The 22,898-nt window shown below is 44.2% G+C and overlaps 1 protein-coding gene across 1 annotated transcript; it reads right to left on the bottom strand.

Moving 5' to 3' along the window:
* Window positions 1–1,864: 1,864 nt before the first annotated feature.
* LOC142405034 (transmembrane 4 L6 family member 1-like) lies at window positions 1,865–12,734 on the bottom strand. The gene is made up of 5 exons (XM_075492024.1): window positions 12,564–12,734; window positions 8,982–9,047; window positions 3,369–3,514; window positions 2,400–2,586; window positions 1,865–1,885 (listed from the first exon to the last, which is right to left on the bottom strand). The coding sequence occupies exons 1-5, from the start codon at window positions 12,732–12,734 to the stop codon at window positions 1,865–1,867; spliced, it is 591 nt and encodes a 196-aa protein (XP_075348139.1).
* Window positions 12,735–22,898: the final 10,164 nt, after the last annotated feature.

The following is a 22,898-nucleotide window of genomic DNA, read 5'->3' as shown; positions in this document are numbered from 1 at the left end:
TGGGTACCTCTCCCTCTCCAGGTGCTGGCACAGCCCAAACTGGCTTTATCATAGAGATGAGAGTCAGGGAGACAAAACTAAAGGAAGAGGCCAGGGCTGATATTTAGGGGGTGTGAAGAGCTCACAGAGCCCCTCTGCTGATGAATGAGTCTCTCTCGGTCTGGCTACATGCTGAATATCCTTACTTATAGCTGCCTCCTTGACTCTTTTCCTGGTTGAATCACTTGGCTTTATTTTGATGTCCACTTTATATGGTAGCACTATCCAGGCTTCACTGCAGACAATGAACATGAGCTTTTTAAGCCACCTGACAGGTTTGGATACACCTAGTCTTTATTGCAAAATTCAACAAGTCTTATGCTTTTTTAATAGAAGGTACTTTTAAGTTTTATGGTCAAATTTCCTGCTTCTAGGGGTAAAGCTATTCTCCAAGGAAGTATACATGTGCTCCTCATCTTAGCACAACAGGCATTTTCTTCCCCATTTTGTATGAAGTGGTTTGTGTGCTGCATTAGAGGACAGCACAACTAACCATGTGTGTCTGCAATAACTGTGTTCAAATAACTTGCTCCCATGCTACAGTGCAGAAATATGAACAACTTTTGACTGAGAAAACATAAATGTCTCTCTTTGAGAAATACACTCCAAGTGCTTCAAATATGTTCAGATTTTCATGCCTTCTTACATGCCTTCAGGATGGATGAAGGTTATCTAACAGCTTGGCTGACTCAGGGAATTCAGTGGCATGACCAAGAATTAATCTTTGAGGAAGTCACTGAAATGATGGCGTTTCTGAAATTTGCCAGTCATGGACTTTAGCATCAAGGGCTTGATCTCGAGTGATGATGGGGAATTACGCAGTTCCTGGTTGGGATTACTGTTGCTGTATCACTAAGACTGATGCAATTTGTTGCCTGTCAGATTATATCTCTTAGTTGTTACTAAGTTGCATGTAATTATTACCTTTATTGATTTAATGTTTATCTTTACCAGTTAATTGCTTGTCCATTGCTGTCTATTCTAGAACAGCCCTACAGACCTGCATGGAAATTAGTGAGACTCCTATGCAGTCTTGTAAGGGCAAAATTGGTGCTGAGGTTCTCCTCCTTTTAGTTGAACCGGACATTGTTAAACTCTTGCTCTAGACCCTACTGTCTGTATTGACCCAAATGCCCCTCCAGGGCTACCACGTCTCTCAGATGCTCCTGAAGAACTGGTGTAGAAGTGCACTGGACTTTGTCAAACATGATAGCAAGCTACCAAATGAGCACAAGGGGATTTGGCTCCAGGATGGCCTAGGGAGACTGAAAACCACGTGCTTCAACTGCCTCTGCAGTGTCGCAAATGACGCTCAATATATTCTCTGCACATCCTCATTTAAATCTGGGAGTGCCTGGGTAGCAAGTTAATAGGAACGGACGGGTGAGCTCAAGGTGGGATTTGGAGGGGGCGGGAGGTTATTTACATCCAGCCAGAGAGCACCTGCTTCGTGCAGCTGATAAATGCATACGTTAACAACGGTTCAGTTTCCTCTATACACAAGAGGGCAAGTGGTGAGCTTTGATCTGGGGACCTTTGTGTTTTATGCACAAGTATGGCAGTGAGGACTAGACAGATTAGTGGTTTTGCCAATACCTGAGATTTAGCAGGAATGTATAGAGAGATGAAAATTTGGAGTCTCAGATCTAAATGATCCAGTCTTTTTCCACCCTGACTTCTTTATAAAAAATTAATTTTGCCTCATGAAACTCCTGAACATTTTGGGCTTTCTTTGTAGTCCTCCCATAGATACAGCATAGCGCACTATCCTTATTGTACGTGAATCGGCAACCTGGGGCTTGTCCTGGCATTCCCTGTAGATCATTCACATTCCAGAAATATTTGTCTGAAAGGCAATGAATGAAAGATGATTAATTAATGTTCCAGAGGGATATGAGACTTACTGCAATCATCTTGTACAATGAAAATAAACAGTGAAAAGGAAGCAGTGGTGATAAATGAAACTTGAAAGAGGTTTTCTTCCATTTTGTAAAATGACATTTTTACTACTATTGACAAACTCAAACCACTTCTACTTCTCATCTCTCTCACTTACAGATGCTGGGGGGTCATTACACTTTATCAAAAAGGCTTCTTGAATAGGAACACAACCATGCAACTGACTAGGTCAACACATCACACTGCTCCGCCGTTTTGAAATATCTGAGGACCAGGTTGTCCCTGACTACAATGTGAGGGAGAGAGAGAGAGACAGTGTGCAAATGCATCATGCCTGAGGTCCCTGGAGGAGCTCAGTCAGGGGCTGTGCAGATCTCTCTGATCATGTACCATTCCCAGATCCTTAAAAACAAAAGCGGTAAGAATGTAAAGCACTCTGATGCCTTTTACTGCATACCAACCTTTCTTTTCTTCATGCATGTGCCACATATGAAGCCGGTAAGTCCACTGATGACTTGAATAAAACAAAGAATAGCTTCAATCACACCAATGGCCAGGAGAATAGAGAAAAGGACGATATTCCAAAGGATGATGTTTTCAGGTTCTTTGCAAATGCTCCATGTTGTCTGGTTGAACAAATAATTGTCTCTGTGATAGAGAAAAATAATTGGCGATGTGTTAGATAATAAACATTTGAGAATGCTTTCTGTGTGTTCTGGCATTACATTTTCTGAACTTGATTGCACAAAAGCGAGTCTCAAATTCTACTATAATTGGGAAAAGCTGGTGATTCTCTTCAGAACTGCCTTTGCAGAGGTACAACTGATGACTAGGGAAGAGAGCCATATCTGTACTTTCTTGCATGCACAAGAATCTCTCTTTTGTTTTATGGCAGTGCTAATAACTAAATGGAAAGGCCCCTAATGGTTTTAAAATGTGTCTCCATATTCTCCATTCCTGCTGTGGTATCTCAGCCCAGTCCATCCATCATCTCTAGCTCTGGCTTGAAGAGCGTGCTTGCCAAGGTTAACTTTAAAGAGTTAGAATAGATTTTTGCTTTGCTTTTCAGAAGTAGTTAGAGTAGACTCAGTTCATGATGACTTAACAGATTAATGTGGCATACTTATCGAACATTTGCTTTTGATTCCGGTGGGAGTCACAGCTCAGCAGCCTTTTGAAAGCATGGTGCAACTTGCACAAGGGGCTGCTGACAAGCACAACAAAAGAAACTCAGGCAGTTTGCCCAAAGATGATCTTTGGTCAAAGAGATGACCAGCTCAAACATGCTGGCTCAGAGAAATGTGAATTTATTTGTAGACCAGGTGGACCATCAGTTCACTTTGGAAAAATTCAAATTTGCTATAAAAAGGGGGGGGGGGGGGGGGGGGGGAGGGGAAGCAAAGTTGGAGGAGCCTGTAAGTGATACTCACTCCAGAGTGTCATTCCTGAAAGGGTAGAGGTATTCTCCATCACCTGTGTCGCACAGAGGGCCCCCAATCAGCCCCAATGAGGAGATGACCACACAATATGCTCCTCCCGCGAATCCCAGCACAGCCAGGACCACTGACAGCAGCATCTGAAAGGGAAAAGACCTTCAACGTCACATGCACAGACGGACTGAGTAGCATGGAAAGCTTACACTGAATGGGAAGGAAACGATCTTTATCTGTTTCTTACTATATGCTGAAACTCATAATAATAGTCTGATACTTGTGGGAATAAAAAATAGTTGACTTTTTCTGACTGGTGCAGCTATCGTAGATGTGAAAGGATTTCAGACTGTATTTGTTTTGCTTTTAAAAGTGGGTAAGCCCAGAGCTTTAATTATTCAGAGTTTTATACTTGACCAATCAATTATGAAAAATCTAGTGGTCTTCTTTCAAAAAGCCAACATGAAGCCAGTACTGGCTTGATGCGGTCCACATCATGTGCCTTGGCATTTCCACCTCTTCACCAAGAGCACCTTTCTTAGCCCTTGTACCAACAGAAACTAGCAAGCAACTACCAAACCAGGTATGAAAGCAACAGAAGATGCATTAGTTGTTTTTGCTAATTGATGAGGAATGCAAAAGAGCCTTTCTTATTGCTTCTTTCCTTCATTTTGCAACAGCATGACATGTGGTTACCACTGCTTGTGTTGAGAAATCTAATTGTGCTGCATATGGCAATGAACCATCGGCAACTTCGAACTACATGCAATGCACCTGTATGTTTTAAATTGGCCACTCCCACAGAAATGTTACCTTTGCTCTGTTTTGGGTAGTTTTCTGTTAATGGATGGAATGTATCAGGTTGCTCTTTGTATATAGAAACAAGAATCTCAGGTGGGTGCTACTGGTGGTGTATCTGGGACAGGATTCCCACTAGTCTTGTTAAGACTTCCTGCCTGTGGTTGTTCACAACTCTGCCAAGAAGGAGAAGGGAAAAGGAAACTCTGGAGCAGACTGACAGAGCCAGGGGAAGACTGCCAGAGACTGAAGCCAGTAAGACTGCCTCAGAGTCAGGGCAGAGGCACGGCTGAGGAAGCACATGGGAAACACTCCCATCTATGACTTGGGTTTGAAGCCAAACACCTCTGGCAACATCTGTTGCCAGCAAATACCAGTGAAATCTAATAGCCTACGAGGAAGGTAGAAACCTTCTCCTCATGCCAGGTGCTCCACTGAGCGCTGCATTACAGAGTCAAATGGAAATATCCACCATCCACATTTCAGATTTTTGACAGAATCTTGAAAACTCTTCGCTAGCCAAATGTGTTCAAGCCGGTGAATGCAGTTTCCAACTTGCCAGCCAATGACATTACTGCGTTCTGTACAACCTTGCATGCTGCCAGTGTGTGAACTGACTCATTTTGTGTGTCCTTTTGCCTCTAAAGCAATCCTTGAGTTAGAAGTTGCTGGGAAGTCTTACGAGATTTATTTCATCATAACTGATTAATAACTCTGTCTTTTCTTGCAAAGCTGGACACTCTTTTTGTCTTTATCTGCATGTTGGCTGAGTTGCCTCTTAGCAGAGCTTCACTGTCAGCAAAATGTAGGTATTTGGTATATTGTCCCTGATCAAAGCAGTGCTGGGTTGCAGCTGAGGCACTGTCTCTCATAATAAGATCAACAGCCATGCCTCGCGGTGAAGGTCAGTGACTGATACTCTGTCTGAAACTCCCACCTACGCTGAACAACTCCTCCCCACCTGTTTTCTCATTTACTTCAACTGTGCATTCTGCATCTTGGTTGAAGGATCTTAATTATGCTAATGATTAGTTTTAGCACAGCATAGCAGTATGGGCATCCCAAAGACGATTATGGTAGAAAAAGTCAAATGGTCTTTTGCTACTACTATGTTTTATGATAGTGGTTAGTACTAGTAGTACTCATCAGTGCTATCTTTGATTACTGTTCTTTGAAGCGTGATTTTCTCATTTGGAATCCATTGGCGGTATGGCTAGCTTCATCTCATCTCTTTCCTTTACTGTGCACATATAAACAAAGACTGCTTGTCACTGAAAGGGGAATCTGAAGTTGCTGCAGCTGTTAAATTGGCTCTCCTGGGCATTTTCTAGATACACAGTGTCATTTCCCCATTATGTCTACTCTTCTGAAGCCTTTTCTGGAGGCTTGTCCCATATTCTATGGAAATGCAACAATTTTATTAACTATTGCATCACCTCAACCTTTCAGCATTTCCCCTAGCTGTACCATCTTCATTTATCACTTTTTTCAGAAATTTTTTATTTCCTCATTTGTGTCTTCAGTTGCAACATGAGATCTAAGCTGGGATGCTTGAGTTTGTTGAAATTAGTTTCCCATGGTTTTGGCCTGTTCTCTGCCTCTTGCAAAGGTTTAGCTGATCCTTTTTGCTGATTTTCTGTTGATGTTTTCCCTGCTTTATCCTTCACACAATTGGATTGTCTCTGGTGAGCTGGTGAAGACTTTTATCGTTCATTCTTTGAGCATTTGCATCAGCTGCTTTGGTGAAGTTACCAAGTTCCTCCTGTCCCAGCTTGTGCTGCTCTTTATTGCTCTGGTTCTTGTTTCGTGCACATTTCTTTCTTCTCTGTTTCTTTCTCTGGAGGTGGTTTTTTTTGGAATTAATATCCTGTCTGGTTATCCAGATATATTTGCTTATCTAGGTTTGTCTGGAAAGCTGCTATGGCTATTCTTGTTCTGCTAGTAACTCTTAAGGAAGGTTTGGAGACAAATACTGGAGTATGTTTGCTGATGCAATTACAAAAACTGTATTTTGAGGGGGCCTTTTTCCCTCATTGTGCCAGGGCAGTGGATGCCTTCTGATGTGTGCACGCTAAGCTGCAAGACACGGAAGCTTTCTAAATCTGTTACTTTCCAAAATCATTACTCCATAATGCAAGGACAAGAAGCCATCTAGGTATGTTTGCAGGCAACAATTTAAAATGGATTAATGAAAAAACTTTCTCAATGCAGCACATAATCACTGTGAATTGGAGAACTCAATAAGGTGAATAAAAGGATGAGAAATTTAGTAATTATTATTACTGTTGTTGATACTTCAGCAGTGTGTAAAGGCTGTGATGAAGTCTGAAACTATTAAACCAGGGATTGCACAAAATATAATAGTATAGAGTCGCTACCCTGAGGAAAATGGTTATGTTCTGACTGAATAATAATTCTGATCAGTATTAGTTCTTTAGCCTTTTTTTTTTCCTATGAAAAGCAATGCTGACTATTCAGTGTAAATTATAATTTTATACCTAAGGTCCCCAAAGCAGAAAGGTGGACAAATTAACCTTTGGATTACAGAGGTTCCTGAGTACCTCCGGTGTGGCCTTTTTCTCTGCCAGTAGGCACAAGTTGGTGGACAAGCCACCAAGAGCTGGGGACCCCATATCAGGTCCACCCAGACCCACCTCGCAAGGAGCTCTGGCCCCTTGGGAAGCTGCTGCCATCATGCATGTTTGAACCAGTCCCAGGGCTCCTCTGCTCTCCAGTGCCTGATGATTCACACCATACCCCGCCTTGGGTATACAGCCCATACAGTCAGGGCATCTGAGCAACCCTGCTGTGGGTGTCTGTGCATTTCTTCCTACTACCCACAAAGCAAAGTTTCCCTGAGGTTTCTTCTCCTGAAGAAGCACATCATTAGCCTTCAGATCTCCCTGCAATACTCACCTCTTTTCACATGCTTGGAAATCACTCTTCCCCAGGAGCTGTGCATGGGAAACGGTTGTTTTTAATGCCATTCATAGCCACTCGCTCTTTGCTTATGTCCCTATCTCATCTCTACATTGAGCCCCATCCTGTTTAAACCATAGAGTGACTTGTAGAACTTGACCTCTTTTCACCTCACAGAGGTGGGCAATTCCTACAGTTCCAGAAGACAGCATTTTTGAAGATATACTGTCCTCACCGAGCCTATTCTCTAGTTTGGTTTGAGTAGCTTCATGACCTGGCCATCAGCTAGCTCTCTTTATACAAATATCGTAGCGCATAATCAAACTACTTTGTCAACCATGTCTGTTGTATTCCTCTATAACAGCATATAAGGAAGAGGAGGAACAGCTTGTAGGTAACTGATCAGTGATGGGAAGGTGCAGACAGGGTACCTGGCATCCATGTGCTGCTGCTAGGAATGGCTCAGACAGTGAAAGGGTGGTGGAGGGGAGCAGAGGAGCGTGGGGGGTCTGTGGATGTGGGTTGCTGGACGGCACTTTGCTACCGCCTGCATCGGTGGGCTGGGGGAGTGAACCCAGCCAGCCTGGGGAACTTTGACTCTTGGCTCTGTAATATTTAGTGCTGGGATGAAGGACAGAGAAGGGAGCCCTGAGGTGCTGTGTGAACTGAGCCCAGTTCAGCTGAATTTCCCCTCGTGACTTACCACGTTCAGCTGAGCATGGGAACACCCACGGTACGGCTGTTTTTCACCACCGTTTTCTACATCATTCAAAACCAGGAGAAGCAGCTGGCTCAGGCACTGGGTTCAGGGTGCCTAGGCTCACATCCCAGCTCTGCAACTGGCCTACTTGGCCATCGTTAGCATCCTCTCTGTTCATGTGACATTTGATAAAATCCATGTAATGACATGTCCCTTGGGATGTACTTGCTGACATCCTAATGAATAATGAATTAACTTAAGTAAAACATCTTGAAGAGGTAAAGGTCTTCTCATGGATCAAACTAAATATTAATGGAAGAGTACAGAAGAGACATGCTTTATTGTATGGAATCTCTCGTTCCAGGCTGCTTCTGGGAAGGATGCAGACTAAAAAAACATTTCTGAGTCAGTTTATTCTTGCTAATAATGATAGCCACACAGAAGTTTGTGCCCAGGGCTTGAGGATTAATGGAGATACCTGTATAACATGTTACTTTATAATATTCTTAATTATCAAGGGAAAAAGTCTCTCTGGCCTTTCTCTGGATGACAGAGAGCCGAAATTGCCTTTGCACCTTTCATGTGCATAATGCTTGGGCAAATGCATGCTACAGGTGAAAGCCTTCCATGCGGGCCAGCCTCCAGAAAGCAGTGCTGGCTCCTTAGGGCCAGCAGCAGCAGCTCAGGCTTTTAGCATGGGCCTGCAAAGTAGGGGACCTATCTGCCCCTACAGAGGTAAGCAGGGATGAATCTGAGGAAAAGCAAATTGCGATGGAAGGGTATGGAGGAAACAGGACCAGGTGAAAGCAGAAGGAACAGGTAGCTGTCTCAATCTTTAGGATCACCTCGAGCAGGAGGAAGCTGGAGCCATGCTTTACTTCATGTGGGGCGAAGTGAAGTAGCTTCGGCCCCCTCTGCCCTCAGCAATGTGGCTAAATGCTCCAGTACCTGCCCTGGCTGAGTATCATTTCCCTCATATCAGTGGCTGCAATATCATAACATTCTTGTTGGCTAACTGAGCTCTCAGCCCCAGCCCAGGGACGCTGTAGATCAAGCTCTTCTTCTGCATTTCCCTGACATGGCTGTTGATGGTGGTGTGGTGGTTTGTCATTGTACATTTCCACCTGCTGAGCAGCCATTTAAGAGCTATTGTGCAAACCCTACAGTGCCATATCAACACATAAATATCCACTTACCCCACATCTGTTAGCACAACATCCTGCTCCGCCTGCTCCCAGCATCATGAATGCCGGCAAAATAACCTGTGAGAAAAGCACAAGCTGAATTGGTGTGCAGTACTTCTGCTGTCATGGTTTTTAAAGTCTAGGAGCTGGGGCATCGTGTTCCTCAAATGCAAACCACCTTCTGCCTCTGCTCTGTGAGTTACACCTACTTAGATGTTGATGCTTGCTGAAGGGTAACTCAGGAAGAAGCGTGGGATTACAGCTGGAGCTGGCTGGCAAGTTTCTGGTACAGTAATTCTGGCTGCTGAAGCTATACTGCTTCTTTTCAGCAGGGGTTTGTTGTTTTTTTTCAGGAACAAACATGTCAGTTTTGAGAAAATGGAATTTCTGCTCAGAAAAGATACATCACTGGAGTAAGAATTATGTCAGTTTAAGTCTTCTGAGTATCCTGCTGTGGATTATAATTGGGAAATCAGTCTTAAACTTCCTGAAACACATCTGACTTTGGTTCTTTGTGCTAAGCTTCTGGAAAACCTACAAAATAGACTTCACTCGACAGGGAACTCCCAGTTCACATCAGCTTTCCCCATGGTAATTATCAGGTGAAGCTGGACTGATACAATGGAGTCAGCAACCATCTGTGTCTCAGGATATAATGCCACTTTACAGAGGCACTCTGGAGATAGGAAAAGGTGCATTTAGTTTGGTAGCTAGAGGGCAAGAAAGCTTTTGTGGGTCTAGCTGTGCAGCCAGAGCACTCCTGCTGCCTTGCCTCTGCCCACCACTGCTTGTGTAGGCATCTCAAAGAGCAACGTAAGAAAATGAGTATGTGAGAAAGTAGGAAATGGTCCCTATGAAGTTAATGGAAGGAGGAGAACCCCCCAAACAAACAAACAAACAAGGGAAAAGCTGTAAAAACAGCCTGACTAGATGTTGGAGAGATATTGTTCCATGTAGGGCAGGAAGAGCGGAATGCCCATGGTGAATGAAGCCCAGGGAATTTATGTGTGTAGTGTGAATATCTCTGTTAGACTGTGTAGGACAGTCTTATGAAACCTGCTTAGATTTGCAGGCCCCTAAATATTTTTCAAAGGACTTTCTCTCCATTGCCTTTTATGCACAGCCCAGAGGCAGCCTCCAGCACCTGCAGTGGTCGCTGGACCACAGCTGGAGGCCTGCAGATGTAGAGCATTGCAGTTAAAAAGACATTCCTCTTCCTGGAAAGAAGTCAGCTCTTAAATAATCACAGGTGGTCCCCAAGGCAGCTTCAGCCCCAGCGTGCCACTGCCTGGCACTCAGAAGGAGAGCTAATACTTCTGCCCATCAAACCAACACTCCCTTTCTTCCAGGGCTGTCTTTCTTCTTTGGAGGTTTCCCATCTAAGCTGTGAACACCTTTGTGTCCTTTATTAGCCTGGCTCAGGATGAAGGGTTTGCTTGGCAGCTTTGTTTTTTTGCAGTGCCTGATTATAAACACCTGCCTTTTGACCTGGGAATAAGAATCTGCTAGATTTGGCTGTTGTCAGTAAAATGAGGGCTGTGCGTGAGCCAGGGCTCAGTCAGGCATTTCCCAGTGTTGCACATGGGCTTCCCATCAGGAAAGATGTTACTATGACACACAGAGCCAGTCTTCCTCTCTTTACACCCTAAACTTTTGAAATAAGGAAATGGAGAGGTTTTCACGTCATATGAATTTCCATTAGAGAAGCAGCAGAGGAGGAGGAAAGGGTGGGGCTGGCTGCTCCCAAAGAGTGTGCTGATGATCTAGGCATCAGTCTATGGATGAAGTTCCCAGGTGGAAGCAGGTTTTCTGGCTCACAGAGGCAGGCCAGGCTGTTACGAAGTTTCCCCCACAGTCCTGGCTCTGGAGGCTGTGTCCTGGTTACAAGGTTGGGCAACCTGTTGGCATGACTTTCTTGAGTTTCCTTTGGGGAGAAGCTGGCTGCATGGGGGAACGCAGTGCAGCCCTGTCTGTCCCCACTGTGGAGTCAGGATACAGCCCAGGTTCCAGTCATGGGGCACTCTTGCCCCTTGCTTAGCTCCCTATGAGGCCCAGAAGCCAGTCTTCATTTTTCCATGCTTCCAGCACCTGGAAAATGGAGCTGATGATAATACTTTCTTTCCCCTTCTCTTCACCTGTGGGCATTTGTCATGCTGTTTTCTGGAAAACACATACACTCAACAGCATTGTTTGTGGATCAATAATTACTCCTAAAGCTGTGTTTTGAAGGTCAATGCAAATTTTTCCTCCCCTCTCACTTGCTGTTCTCATTTTTGATGTACTCAGTGCTGGCCACAGGCAAGCCTCTGTGGAAGCCTTAAAAGAAGGCACGTTTTCAATGAGCCTGTGATGCTCTCATTCCTAACATCTGCCTTTCCTTTCATTGAACGCCAATGACTCCTGGGCTTGCAGTGATACGAATTTTCCACAGGTCTCTCATGTAGTACCTCTTCTTCCTTTAGGCTTCCTTCCACAAACTCATGCTTACGTTCAAGCTCAGCATGAGTAATAGGCCCAAGTGGCAGCTGGAAGAAGAAGCAGGCAAGCTGCTGGTGGAGAACAATTTATTGAATGATTATACTGTGTTTCTGTTTCGGGAAATATGAGTCTGAACCACATCCATTGTACCTTTTCCATAGACTTAAGTGGTAGTTGCATCATAGCCTGACTGTGAATGAGATTTACTTTTCTCTAAGTTAATTACTCTTAAACATTCATTTTTTTGACATGCAGGTAGCCAGCTCTGTGCCAGTTTACCATCTGCCTAGGCTGCATAACAGCCAGTACTTGTCATATGCATGTTACTCGCTCGGCTTTTTATCTGCACTTGGGTGGATAATTGGAAGAGCGTAAAGGGAACAGGCTTTCTAATGAACTGGAAGGATCAGTTATTCCCAAACTTGTTCCCTTCTAGTTATGGATATTCACATAAAAGTGATCTTTCCTGAGTGGTGGAATGGAGAACTGGTTATAGAAGAGCACATACAAACCAGATCAAACCCAAAAGGAGGTAGGTCAGTGTGTGGGAACACAGGGGGCATTTGGGATTTAAGCCATTTGCAGCTCCACATTCATTGAGTGTTGGCTGGGTGAACAGCCAACACTCAATGAATACCTACTGAACACCTACTGAAACATGTTTCAGTTTTGCCCTTAATGTTTTTTGTGCATTGTGTGAGCGCAAAATCAGATAGAGGAGTAACAAGGGTGTGCAGCCAATAGTGAAAACTCACCACCTCCAGCTGAGCTTAGCCCCTCAGCTTTGCTTTGACTCACGGAGACATGAACAGCCATGTCACCCTTTCTCCGCAGTGAGAAGTCAGTCCTATTGCTTCCTCCTGACTTGGAGTCCTGACATTTATTTCAGCAATACCTCATATTCCTGTGATTAGGGACTTTTTCAGTCTTGAATGTACTTTCTCAGTCCTGAACCCCAACTTCCCAGTTAAGCTGCTCACATGTTTATGCAAAAGACATTTCTGTGACTTTTTTTTTGTTAACAGAGGTTTTCTTAGCCCTGAATTTAAAACAAACCAAACCAAACCAAACGAAAAAAACACCCCATAATAAACAGTAGCAACACTTCTCTCTTACCAGTATCCCAGCGCCCAGAATGCCGTGGAAAAACCAGACCAGATCAGTTATCTCACTGAGCTGCAGAACTCGTCCGTTGGGGAAGTACAGGAGGATGTTGGAGACTATAGCACATGCTGCCAGCGGGAGCAGGGTGATCCCAATGCATTTCGAACACTTCCCCGTGCACATGGTAGCTCTCTGCTGAGGAAAGACGCAGGGAGGTTTGGGTTACTGCAGCGCAGGGAGCACGGGATTTCAGCAGGTTTCTTCTTTAATGAAAGAAGAATCACTTCTGAAGCAAAAAGTGTTTCAGTTAAGACTTCCACAGATAATCCTGTTCTACAGAGCCTGTTCCCTTCAGAGACTTTATTTAAAATGGAATTATTAAAACCTGGGATGTTTAACTGAATTTATTTAAAATTGTCAGGACTAAACATATGCTGGTATGAAATGAACAGAGAGTTTCATTTTAGTTGTTAATGGACAATTGTCTGTCCATTTGGAACATCAGTAACACAACCATGGCTGCACAAACTGATACCCTGGCTGGCAGACCCCATGGTGGGGCTAAGGCCTTGCGTGGAAGGGCAGGTGGATGCACTGGGTTGTCTGGGACCACTGTCTTGGGAAGCTGATTTGAAATCTCCTGCACTGAAGGTCTAGAAGAGCAGGGAATGACTGCTAGGAATGCCATAGAAACGTTCAACCCTGCCTCGGTGCTGGGGCAGACTGGGGAGCTTCACCAGGGCCCCTGCCAGCTGCATTTTCTCTGTTTCAGTCAAAACTACACTGTCAGCAAGAATTGGAGAAACTTTCATTACTGTTTCCTGTGACGTGCTTATTCTGCACATGAGGGTAGATAAGACTGTGGGTCACGGGGCTGTTTGGCACCCATGCTAAAATACCTGAAAAACTGGAAGCATGTCTAATCCTGTGGCTATTTGCTAAGGGCAGGTCACAAAGTCATCCCACCTCATTTTCAGAGATCTGCCATAATGTGTAAAACAGCAGCTTAATATTTCACAGTGGTCAGGTTCTTCTTTCAAAATCAAAGAATCCTCTTTTAAATTCAAAGAATCAACATAAATGAAGCACTGGTTGAAAGGGGTCTCTGCAGGTCTCCGGTCCGACCTCCTGCTGAAAGCAGGACTACCACCAACACTAGGTTGCTGTCAGCCATGGCTTTGCATAGCTGAGCCTTGAAAACCCCCAAGGATGAAGCTACCACCATCTCTGTGGGTGACCTCTTGCAGGGCTGCTCCAACCTCTTGGTGAAGAGGTCTTTCCTCATGTCCAACCTGAATCTCCCAAGCTGTAAATGTGGCTGTTGCTCCTCATTATATCCTCTCCCATCACTCCATCACCTCTGTCACTCCCTTACAAATTTAATGTAGGCTGCTATTAGATCCCCCTTCACCAAAGTGAGCAACCCCAGCTCATACTGCACCCATGCTGTGACCTATAGCCAAAGAGAAAAGGCTGAGCAATACAAAAGTGGATCCACAAATATTTCTCCGTGTCAGGTTGGAAATTTCAGACTATTGTAACTGAGATTATTGAACTTTCACACTGCCATTAACTTTATGGCGTAAACTGATCACAGCTTCTTCATGATGTTTTATCATAGCTTCACTCCAGCTCAAGGCTTTCAAATGCATAAAAATACAAAATGTCAATCTGCAGGTTTCTGTCCTCAGAGAAAGCTGACAGTTCATGACAAAGATGGCTTTGCTGTACCATGAGCCTGTTATAAAATGTAAGAGAAGGAAGATAACCTGGATACACACCGTTTCAGTACACACACCCATGTTACACATGCACACATGCACCCATGCACATGCGCATGCCTATGCTTGCTACATGCAAATAGTTTTTGTAATAACCAAGGCAGTGAACACTGAAATGTCCCTCAGTTTAGTCATGTGCATTGGCTAATCCTGAAAGTTTTGTGACAGAAGTTGGTGTTGAGAAGGTATTAAGCGGGCTAGGAGTACGGAAATCAATCGAGGTTGGGTTCCCAAGCAAAAAAGCCCAGGTGAAAGACAGGATGAAGATATTTGAGAAAGCCAGAGACAGGCTGAAACCTGCTTCGTTGACAGAATGAAGACAGCGAAGAAGTGAGGTAAGGCACGAAGACAGACCAATGTCCTCAGACCTCTGTAACTGAGAAAGAAAACAGAAAGACTTTATGGGATGCCGTATATTGCTGTGAGGTAGCTGAGACTGCCAGAGACTTCTTCTGAGTTTGCATTTCTATAGCAAAAAATTTGCGTTCTCTGCTGCTATGAGTTAAATAAGAGCACTGTGCTTATACGCCTTACCTTCTGAGCACTTTACAATCACATTATGCTTTTTAATCCAGCTTTAAAACAAGTTAACTGGCATTAAACTATTCCAGAAGGGAACATTTTTAACAGAGATGCTTCTTCGTTTACAGTCATTACCTATTGTTTATATAGTGCTCAAAATTGGGCAGGGCATTTTACAAGCCCCAGCTCAAGAGATAAAAATCTAAGCAGGCTGACAATGTGCAAATGAAAGATGAAGTGGGGAGGGAGTGGAAGGAAATGGAAAGAATATTGGATATTTACCTGTCTTTCTGTCAAGTGCTCAATGCATTTGCTATTTTTTTACACTGACTTTTGCCTGTCTGCTTTCCCGTCTCATTCCAACTTTTGCTTTTCCATGCATTTGCCCAACCTCACCTACTTCCCCCCCTCCCAGAGAGAAGCAAACAAGCACAGGCACAGCCTGGCCTCCTTCTATGAAAGCTAAGTCTTGTAGGTGAGTTATAAGTTCTCTTCTGCATCTTTCACACATAGCCAGAGGGCCCAATTCTCACCCGACGCGAAGGAACAGGACACTTCTTTGGCTGGAAGAACAGGGGTTTACAGCCCATTTTCTCTGACCTATCTCAATACCACTTCAAACTGCAAGGAGAACTTAACTAAACATCAATCACCAGACCTAGTGAGAGCCTCCACCACCAAAATCACTTTGCAACCTGCATACATCAGAGGATCTGACCGTGTTATTACAGCTTAAGAAAACATTTGGGATTGCCAGAAACACTCAAAACACTTTATTAATTCAGCAAACAAAAGCACTTTCTACAGCTTCGTTAAGCAAGGCGGCTAGAGCAAGCTTCTAATTTTTAACTAGGGTTTTAGAAAGTTTTGCTTTTTAATGCTGAGGGAAGCAGGTAAATACGGTTGCTTACCTTCTACATGGGGCTAAGATGGCCTCCAGGCTCCAGAGTTCCTTGCAGCTGGCCTCAGGCTTTCCAGCTCCTCTCTCCTGGAGCGTGGTGGTCTGAGGGAGGCACAGAGATGTTTTTGGGTGACCGCCTCTATTAAACAAATAACTGTTTCTCTCTGGAGAATGAGGAAATACCCCAAGTTCTCCCTGGTTGGCCAGCGCGAGGTTGGCATGCCACCCGGTGTGATTGATTATTTTAAGGCAGTGTTCCAGTGGTCAATGCCTCAGCCCCCGGGACACGCAGATTGGAGCAGCGGAGACCTTTTTACTGCCGCAACAATTTCAGCTGTGCAGTTTGGCAGAAGAGGAGAGGCAGGAGATGGCAGGTGTGCAAGCACACGAAGAGGAACAACGAGTGCGTGGCACAGCAAAGTACGGCCGTTGGTGTGGAGTCATCTTCTGCACAAAATTTGGCACTGGCTTTGCTCCAAAGCATGCTGCTGGGAGAGCTGGCTGAGGAGACTGGGGACGGGAAGAAAAGGAAAGAAAATTCTCAGTAAGGTGGGGGAAAAAGAGGGAGAAGGCTGGAGAGAGGGAGAGGTGTGACCAAGTGAGGAAACAAGGAAAGAAAAACACAATTCCAAGGAGGAGACAGTGGGAATATGGAAGGGAAACTGAAGATTCGCTTCGGCAAAGGAGAAGAGAAAGGTAGAAGAGACACTAGGGATGGGCCAAGAAATGAAAAACACAGCAAAGGGTATGAAGAAATGTTAAAATTAAACTGGGAGAAGACTCATACTGAGGAAAGAGGGATGTAGCCATTTTCTTTTGTAGAAAATGTGATAGTAATAACTGTTAAAATATGTCAAAACACTAAAACATATAAATATGTAAGTTACTCAGTAGGTTATATTTGGCCCCAATCATGCTGGGAATATGCTGAGCTCTCTCTTCGACTGAAAACATGTCCCCTCTGGCAGGCACCTGCTATTGCCTTGTTCTCAACATCCAGATGGAAGGGTGACTTGATCACAAAAACATCAATGAAAGGGACATATGAGTGAAAGCAAAGATGCAAAATCTTCCACTCTCCACCCTGCTGTCTCTTATCTTCATTCTCATCTTTGGAGAAAATTTCTCATTGTGAAAGATTGGTTGTGTAGGGTGGAATTCATCTCATGTGACTGTAGATGTCCATGAAGTAGATGTCACCCTAGACTGCCTTTATTCTTAGTGAGAGAAACAGACACTTTTAAGGAAAAAAATGACCAGACCTATTTTAGGAGCTACTGTAGGGTTACAATAAATCATTAACGGTGAAAGAATCTCAACACTTGTTCAGACCTAAATGTTGGCATTTGTGGTCAGATGAATCCCATCCATGAGGACTACCAGTGTGGCAGGGTGGCTGCAAAAGCACAAGGGCAAAGCCTGGGACTTCGGTCCCCAGGTTGCATATTTAATACCACCAGCATCAGAAGATGCAGGGGAAGTTGTCTTCATCACTGACTCACAGCTAGTGAAAAATCTTAAAAAAGCCCATAGAGTGGTCTCAGGCAAATAAACTTAATTACAGTACAAATGGCAAAAAGGAGGGAAACTGAGCTGAAGCCACTGAACCCAATGCCCAAACTTCAACTGACATCAGTGGCAACAGCATTTCACCATGTTTTAGGTGGTGGTGCTTCAACCTCAAGGAAAAGGAACAAAGTAAGTCTCAGACAATCTTCAGACAGGGCAAAGGCACAAGGTCTAATGGCATTTAAAGCATTTAAAGAATTAAATTTAGAACAACTTGAAGACCGTCAGCAATTTGCACTGACAGCTGGGGCACCTGGGCGGGACCTCCAGCTTATGCGGAGAGTTAAGAAGCAAATAAGGAAATTTTGTAATGATACTTAAGATGAACCTCCCCCTAAGTCTCACATCCTGGTTGGTTGGAGTTTTTATAGACTCTTACTCTATAATATCTCTAAGGTACCACCTTTCCCATCCTCACATAGCTAACACTCTCATTTGGGCTCAGCATCCTTGATTTTGATTCTGCTTTTCTCTGATTTTGCGAGCTCATAGCCCTCCAGGGTGATGTGCAAGGCTCACCTCTGTAGTTTCTCAACTGTACTGTGTTCCCAGCACTATACATTCCTTTACTGACCTTTTAAAGTTTCTTCTCTTCACCTTCCAAAGCCTATCCCATAGGCCTACCATACTTCATCTATCACTTATCATTTAGTATCTAGACTGGATACCCAGACTTGATTGTGTTTCTTAATCTCGGATAGCTCTCAGTGCCCTTCTCCACTGTATGCTTAACAGTTTTTCAAGCAAGCGCACAATGAGCAGAACCGATATTGTATTAGTTTTATGCTTTTCCATTTGCCTACAGCAATCTGTCGTCTTTTATTCTACTACATAGATTTTAAACTGTTTGGGACAAGTTCAATGTTTTCATCCATGTTTGTGCAACACTTTGCACTCAAGTGCTTCTAGCCATTACAGAAAAATAAAAATACTGGTAAGCTATATTAAACACATTTCTCTTACCACTTCAAGAATATGTTTAGTTTTGCTGTTGCTGAGTAGGCTCTACATTCAGTTTTTGATGAGAACTGAGCTAAATTCTTCTGAAGAGTGCAGGAGGCTTCAGTATTTGTGAGATTTAATGGGATTTCATACTACTGTAAAATTATTACCAAAGCAAGAGCTTATTTCTCATGCCTGAACAGGATCTTGTTGGTTCATTCTGAAATGCAGACTCCTGAGCGCAAACAATGCCACTCAGTCCCTGGGATTTTGAACCAATGCTCTGGCCTGAAATACTGCTTATTGTGGGGTACAGAAGGGGTGACAAAAAGAAAAGCACAATAAAAGTCTGTATTAACTCCAGAGAGCCTGACTCCTACTTGTTTTTCTGAAGTGAAGTCCTAAAGAAATTAAAAAAACCCACCCCAGAAGCCATAAAATACTTAGAAAAATTGAATTTTGACTCTGAAGTGTTTAGTGGCTAAGCTGAGTGTATACGATTGTGTACATCTATTTTTCCCCCTGCAATATTGATTTTGAAGGCAATGAAAGCATTTTGTGTTCCACTGATCAATGCCTCCTGATTATATTGACTCACTGTACATCAGCTCTGGTCCTCCTTTTATTTCTATCTTTTTAGCCATAAACTCTTTATTAATTTTCCATTTACACGTAGTAGCACGGGTACTGAGAGAGGAAATGTAAATATGCGAAAAGTCCTGTTCGTCATGCTAGAAATGAAAAACGTTCCGGCCCTACAATTTCCCTGACTGGTGCAATGTGTGAGTTAGAAATGGAAGAATTACAGCCCCATGCAGGTTTTTGAAGGGCATATCTGACTGCCCACTTACTCTATTAATAGATCTGCCCCATTTGGAGTGCAGCTGCAGTGCACTGATGAGAAAATGCCCTTTTTGCTGTTGATACCCTGTGTAAAAAGGAGCCAGGCAGCTCTGCTCTCATTTATTCTAGTACAAATCTTAAGTGGTTCCTCTCAAGTCAAAGCTTTTTTCCAAGTACACACTGATACTGGACTCAATTTAATTTATCCCGCTTTGGCACCATGACACAAATTATCTCTTGCTGCTGTTTCCTATGTTTGTTGTTAATGTATTCTTCAACTGAGGGGAAGGGACGTTGATTTTCCTGAGGAAGAATCAGGAAGCAAACTGCTGTTAAGAGGCTTTTTCTGAGATGAGCTGGCTCTGAGAAGGTTCACGAGCTTGGGCATTGCAGATAAGCTGCCCCGGAGCCCCAGCTGGCGCTCCCTGCTCCTGCAGCAGGTACCCAGGTTAACATGCCTGCCTGTACCCAGGAGTGTGCGGATGCCCTGTTACGGTAGAAACAGCAAGGTGGAAACAGCAGTACAAGTGTTATTCAGGTTTTCCTTTATCCAGAGTATCCCACACCCACATAATCCCAGCCAACAAAGAGCTGATCGTATGGCAAGAGCACCGAGGAAGATGAGGAGCAGCTCAATGCAAAAAGGCTCAAGTCTTGAATCAGATCAGAGATAGCCATAAAAAATCACATTGAATAATTGCATGGTGCAGGTTATGGTGATTATATTAAGAATATATATGTGCCTGAAGAGGTGGAATGGAAGTTGTTCTGGACCAAGTTTGAAACGGGGCCTCTGCACTCTTTGGGGTGTATTCACTGCACGGTACCGTCATACATGTGTGGTCCTAACACACAGCTTGTTCTGAACGTGCACTTCACAGAGACAACAGCTTAAATATCACAAGGATGGATCTTCTCATCTATTTTACCTATTTTTCTGACATTTTTTTTCCTTCTTCCGTTTTCCTTGTATCTCCCTTGTATGCACAACTCCCTCGCCTACATACTTAGGCTCTCTCTACTCCCTGAGATGACATCCAGAGTCTTTGCTGAGCAGTTTTCCCCCTCTGGTGATGGTGCACACATCATTGACTCTGGGACAGTAGTGCCACCAGAAAGAGACAGTCCTTTAGGAATAAACCCCATGGTTATCAGTGACTCTGTGAGCCCGGGGCAGCCCCGGGTTGCACAGCCCATGTTCTGCAGAAGCACCTTCTGGGACGAGGGGGAATGGTGCCGAAACAAGACCCAGCGAGCTCTGCCCACCAAGCAAAGTATTACCCACTGCTCGCTTGTGTGTATGTATGTTCATCTGATTTATCGCAAAGCTAATTTTATTTAATTACCTGAGTGTTTTGTCCAGGGACAGCACTGCGCCAGCCTCACTGTTTTCTAAAATGGCAACGAACCATGACCTGTGGCCAAGGGCTGTTTGTGCTCCTAACACAGAACGACACTGTCACTATCCAATATTAAAATAATTAGAGGTTTGTGCTTTCATTTTGCTGGTTTCGTGCAACACTTATTTCTGGTTTTGGCTGAAAGGCATTTCTCATCCTTGTTTTTTGTCACTGGGGTTTGTCCAAGTGCACCTGCTCAGGGTGCAGGTGAATTAGGAGCTAAAAGCAGTACCCACTGGAAAATGCCCCCATTCACCTGACCAAACAGGAGAAATGTTACTTCTTCTGGTGATCCTTCTCCTCCTTTCCTAACTGGCCCTGAACTGCACTGGGTCTCTCAGGAAGCCATCGGTAATGAAGAGCAAATATTGGGAATATACTGCAGAAACATGGGCTTTGTCAAAAAACACTCATTGCATTTTTTTAGAGCTGTTTGACACTGTCAGGAGGGAAGGTTTCTGTAGTCCAGGGTCATGGGTTTGGTCAGACTGAGAGACACGTGGCTTAGCCGGGTAACGTGTGAGAGATTAAAAACTCCCATGTGAGGCTGAGGCACCTGGAGCAGCGACTCCCACCAGAATGAAAGAGGAGGGCAACAGCCGAGAGGTTAGAAGCGATCATTAAATGTTTTGTTATTGCAAGGGGGACTGTCCTCTCATTAACTATCCCCATCTGGTTTTGTGCCAAAAGAAAAAAAAAAAGGAAAATCAATACCGGTTGTGTGTGCGTAGCTGTAATGTTTCAAACATGTACACGAGGCCAGATTTGTAGCCAGAATTACTGCTTGCTAGTAAAAGTACTTACTACTTACCTTACCTGTATCGGAGAAACTGATATATGTGGAAAAATTGGATGAGCCTTTGGAAATCTTCAGATCCTAAGGTCTTTCTGTTTTTTCCAGCTGGTGCTGGCTGGTTGAAGAAAGGACAATCCGTCCCCTTGCTGACCCTGAAGTTGTTAGTTTGGGCCCACTGTGGGACAGAATAGTACTTCAAATCTCCACATATCTTATGTAGCAGAAAGGCCTGAGGCAATTAGGGCAATATTTCCCAAAGTGAGAAGTGCCTTTGGACATTCCTTAGCACTGCTTGCGTTTCTGAAAGTGATTCTGTGCTTGCACAGACAACTGCATCACAAAATTTTCCCAGAAATGAAACAGTCTCCATCTTCAAACTATTTATACTTTTCTGCTTCTATGTCCACTGGAAGGCAGTTTCAAGGCTTTTTTGAGGGTGAAGGGATGTTGAGGCAGGCATTTTTGTTTGTTGTCTAAAATTAGGTACCAAAAGGAGACATAATTAAAGGTCCTTTCCAAAAAGGTGTGACCTGTCTGTCTCCATCCTTGGAGATATTCAAAAGCCATCTGGGCATGGTCCTGGGCAGCCTTCTCCAGGTGGCCTTGCTTGAGCAGGAGGGTTGGACCAGATGACCTCCGGTCCAACCCCTGCCAACCTCAGCCGCTCTGTGGTTGTGTGGCTCTGTGAAGGACTGTGATATATCAGAGAGGCATAGCAGCACAGCACTGTTGTGGCTCAGGGCCAGCTGCACTGCCCTTTGCACCGAGCACCGCGGTCACGTTAGCAGCAGTGGCACCGTGCTGCCATGGGCTTTGGTCCCTGGTCCCTGTAGCAGAGCTGGCTTGAGTCCGCAGCTCCTCCGCAGCTGGCATGAGGAAGACATCAAAAAGCTGGACTTAAAAAGATGTACAAACTGTCTGGCATATGCTGCTGTCATTCCTTGGTGGCGTAATCCGTTCTTTATGTTAGGGTGTGTGCCCAAATTGAGCTAAGGGCAGGACATGCATTAACTCTGCGATGACGACAGGTCTCCAGAGGCCGGGGAGAAAGGTAAGAACCCGGGGAAGTGTTAAGAGGGAAGATACTGGGTGGTGACAGAATCATAAAAGAGCTAGGTGAGAGATGAACCCACACACATTAAAAAAATAAAAACCTGGAGGGCCTCCTCCGGTAGGCACATCTCGCCGCCGGGGCTTCGTGCCTGTGTCGTGCCTGGCCAGCGGCACAGGGAGGCAATGAAACACGATGTCTGTGGCCATTAGAGGGAGCTTGGTGAGAGCCCAAGGTTGAAATGCAGACCTGGAAAACTGAGGCAGTGCATGGAGGATAGTTGGTTCAGCTTTTTAAACCTATTTTTGATATCCTTATGATGCTTGTAGTATTGTATATGTTTATTATGAGATAAAGATGCACTTCCCTATGACCTGCCAGAAACATTGCTGCCTTTTCCTCACAAGAATTGCTTTTTGAAAGAGGCTGAGAATCTTTTAAGAGTAGTTTAAGTTTTATAACAGCTTGCATCAGGCATCCCCATCCTACCATAAGCTCACCAAAAAATGCAGCTGATGTTGTCCCAAGCTTGTTCACCAGCT

The sequence above is a fragment of the Mycteria americana genome, chromosome 1, assembly GCF_035582795.1.
Source record: "Mycteria americana isolate JAX WOST 10 ecotype Jacksonville Zoo and Gardens chromosome 1, USCA_MyAme_1.0, whole genome shotgun sequence".
Classification (NCBI taxonomy): Eukaryota; Metazoa; Chordata; class Aves; order Ciconiiformes; family Ciconiidae; genus Mycteria; species Mycteria americana.
The sequence above is the reverse complement of the archived record's forward strand: the minus strand, read 5'-3'. Positions and strand labels throughout refer to the sequence as shown.

What these genes read in the sequence shown, in the direction of transcription:
- LOC142405034 (XM_075492024.1), bottom strand. Translation starts at nt 12,734, where the DNA reads ATGTGCACGGGGAAGTGTTCGAAATGCATTGGGATCACCCTGCTCCCG. An exon ending in TTCTGGGCGCTGGGATACTG is followed by an intron (nt 9,048 to 12,563) that starts GTAAGAGAGAAG and finishes CTTTTCTCACAG; the next exon opens with GTTATTTTGCCGGCATTCAT. An exon ending in GTTGTGCTAACAGATGTGGG is followed by an intron (nt 3,515 to 8,981) that starts GTAAGTGGATAT and finishes TTTCCCTTTCAG; the next exon opens with ATGCTGCTGTCAGTGGTCCT.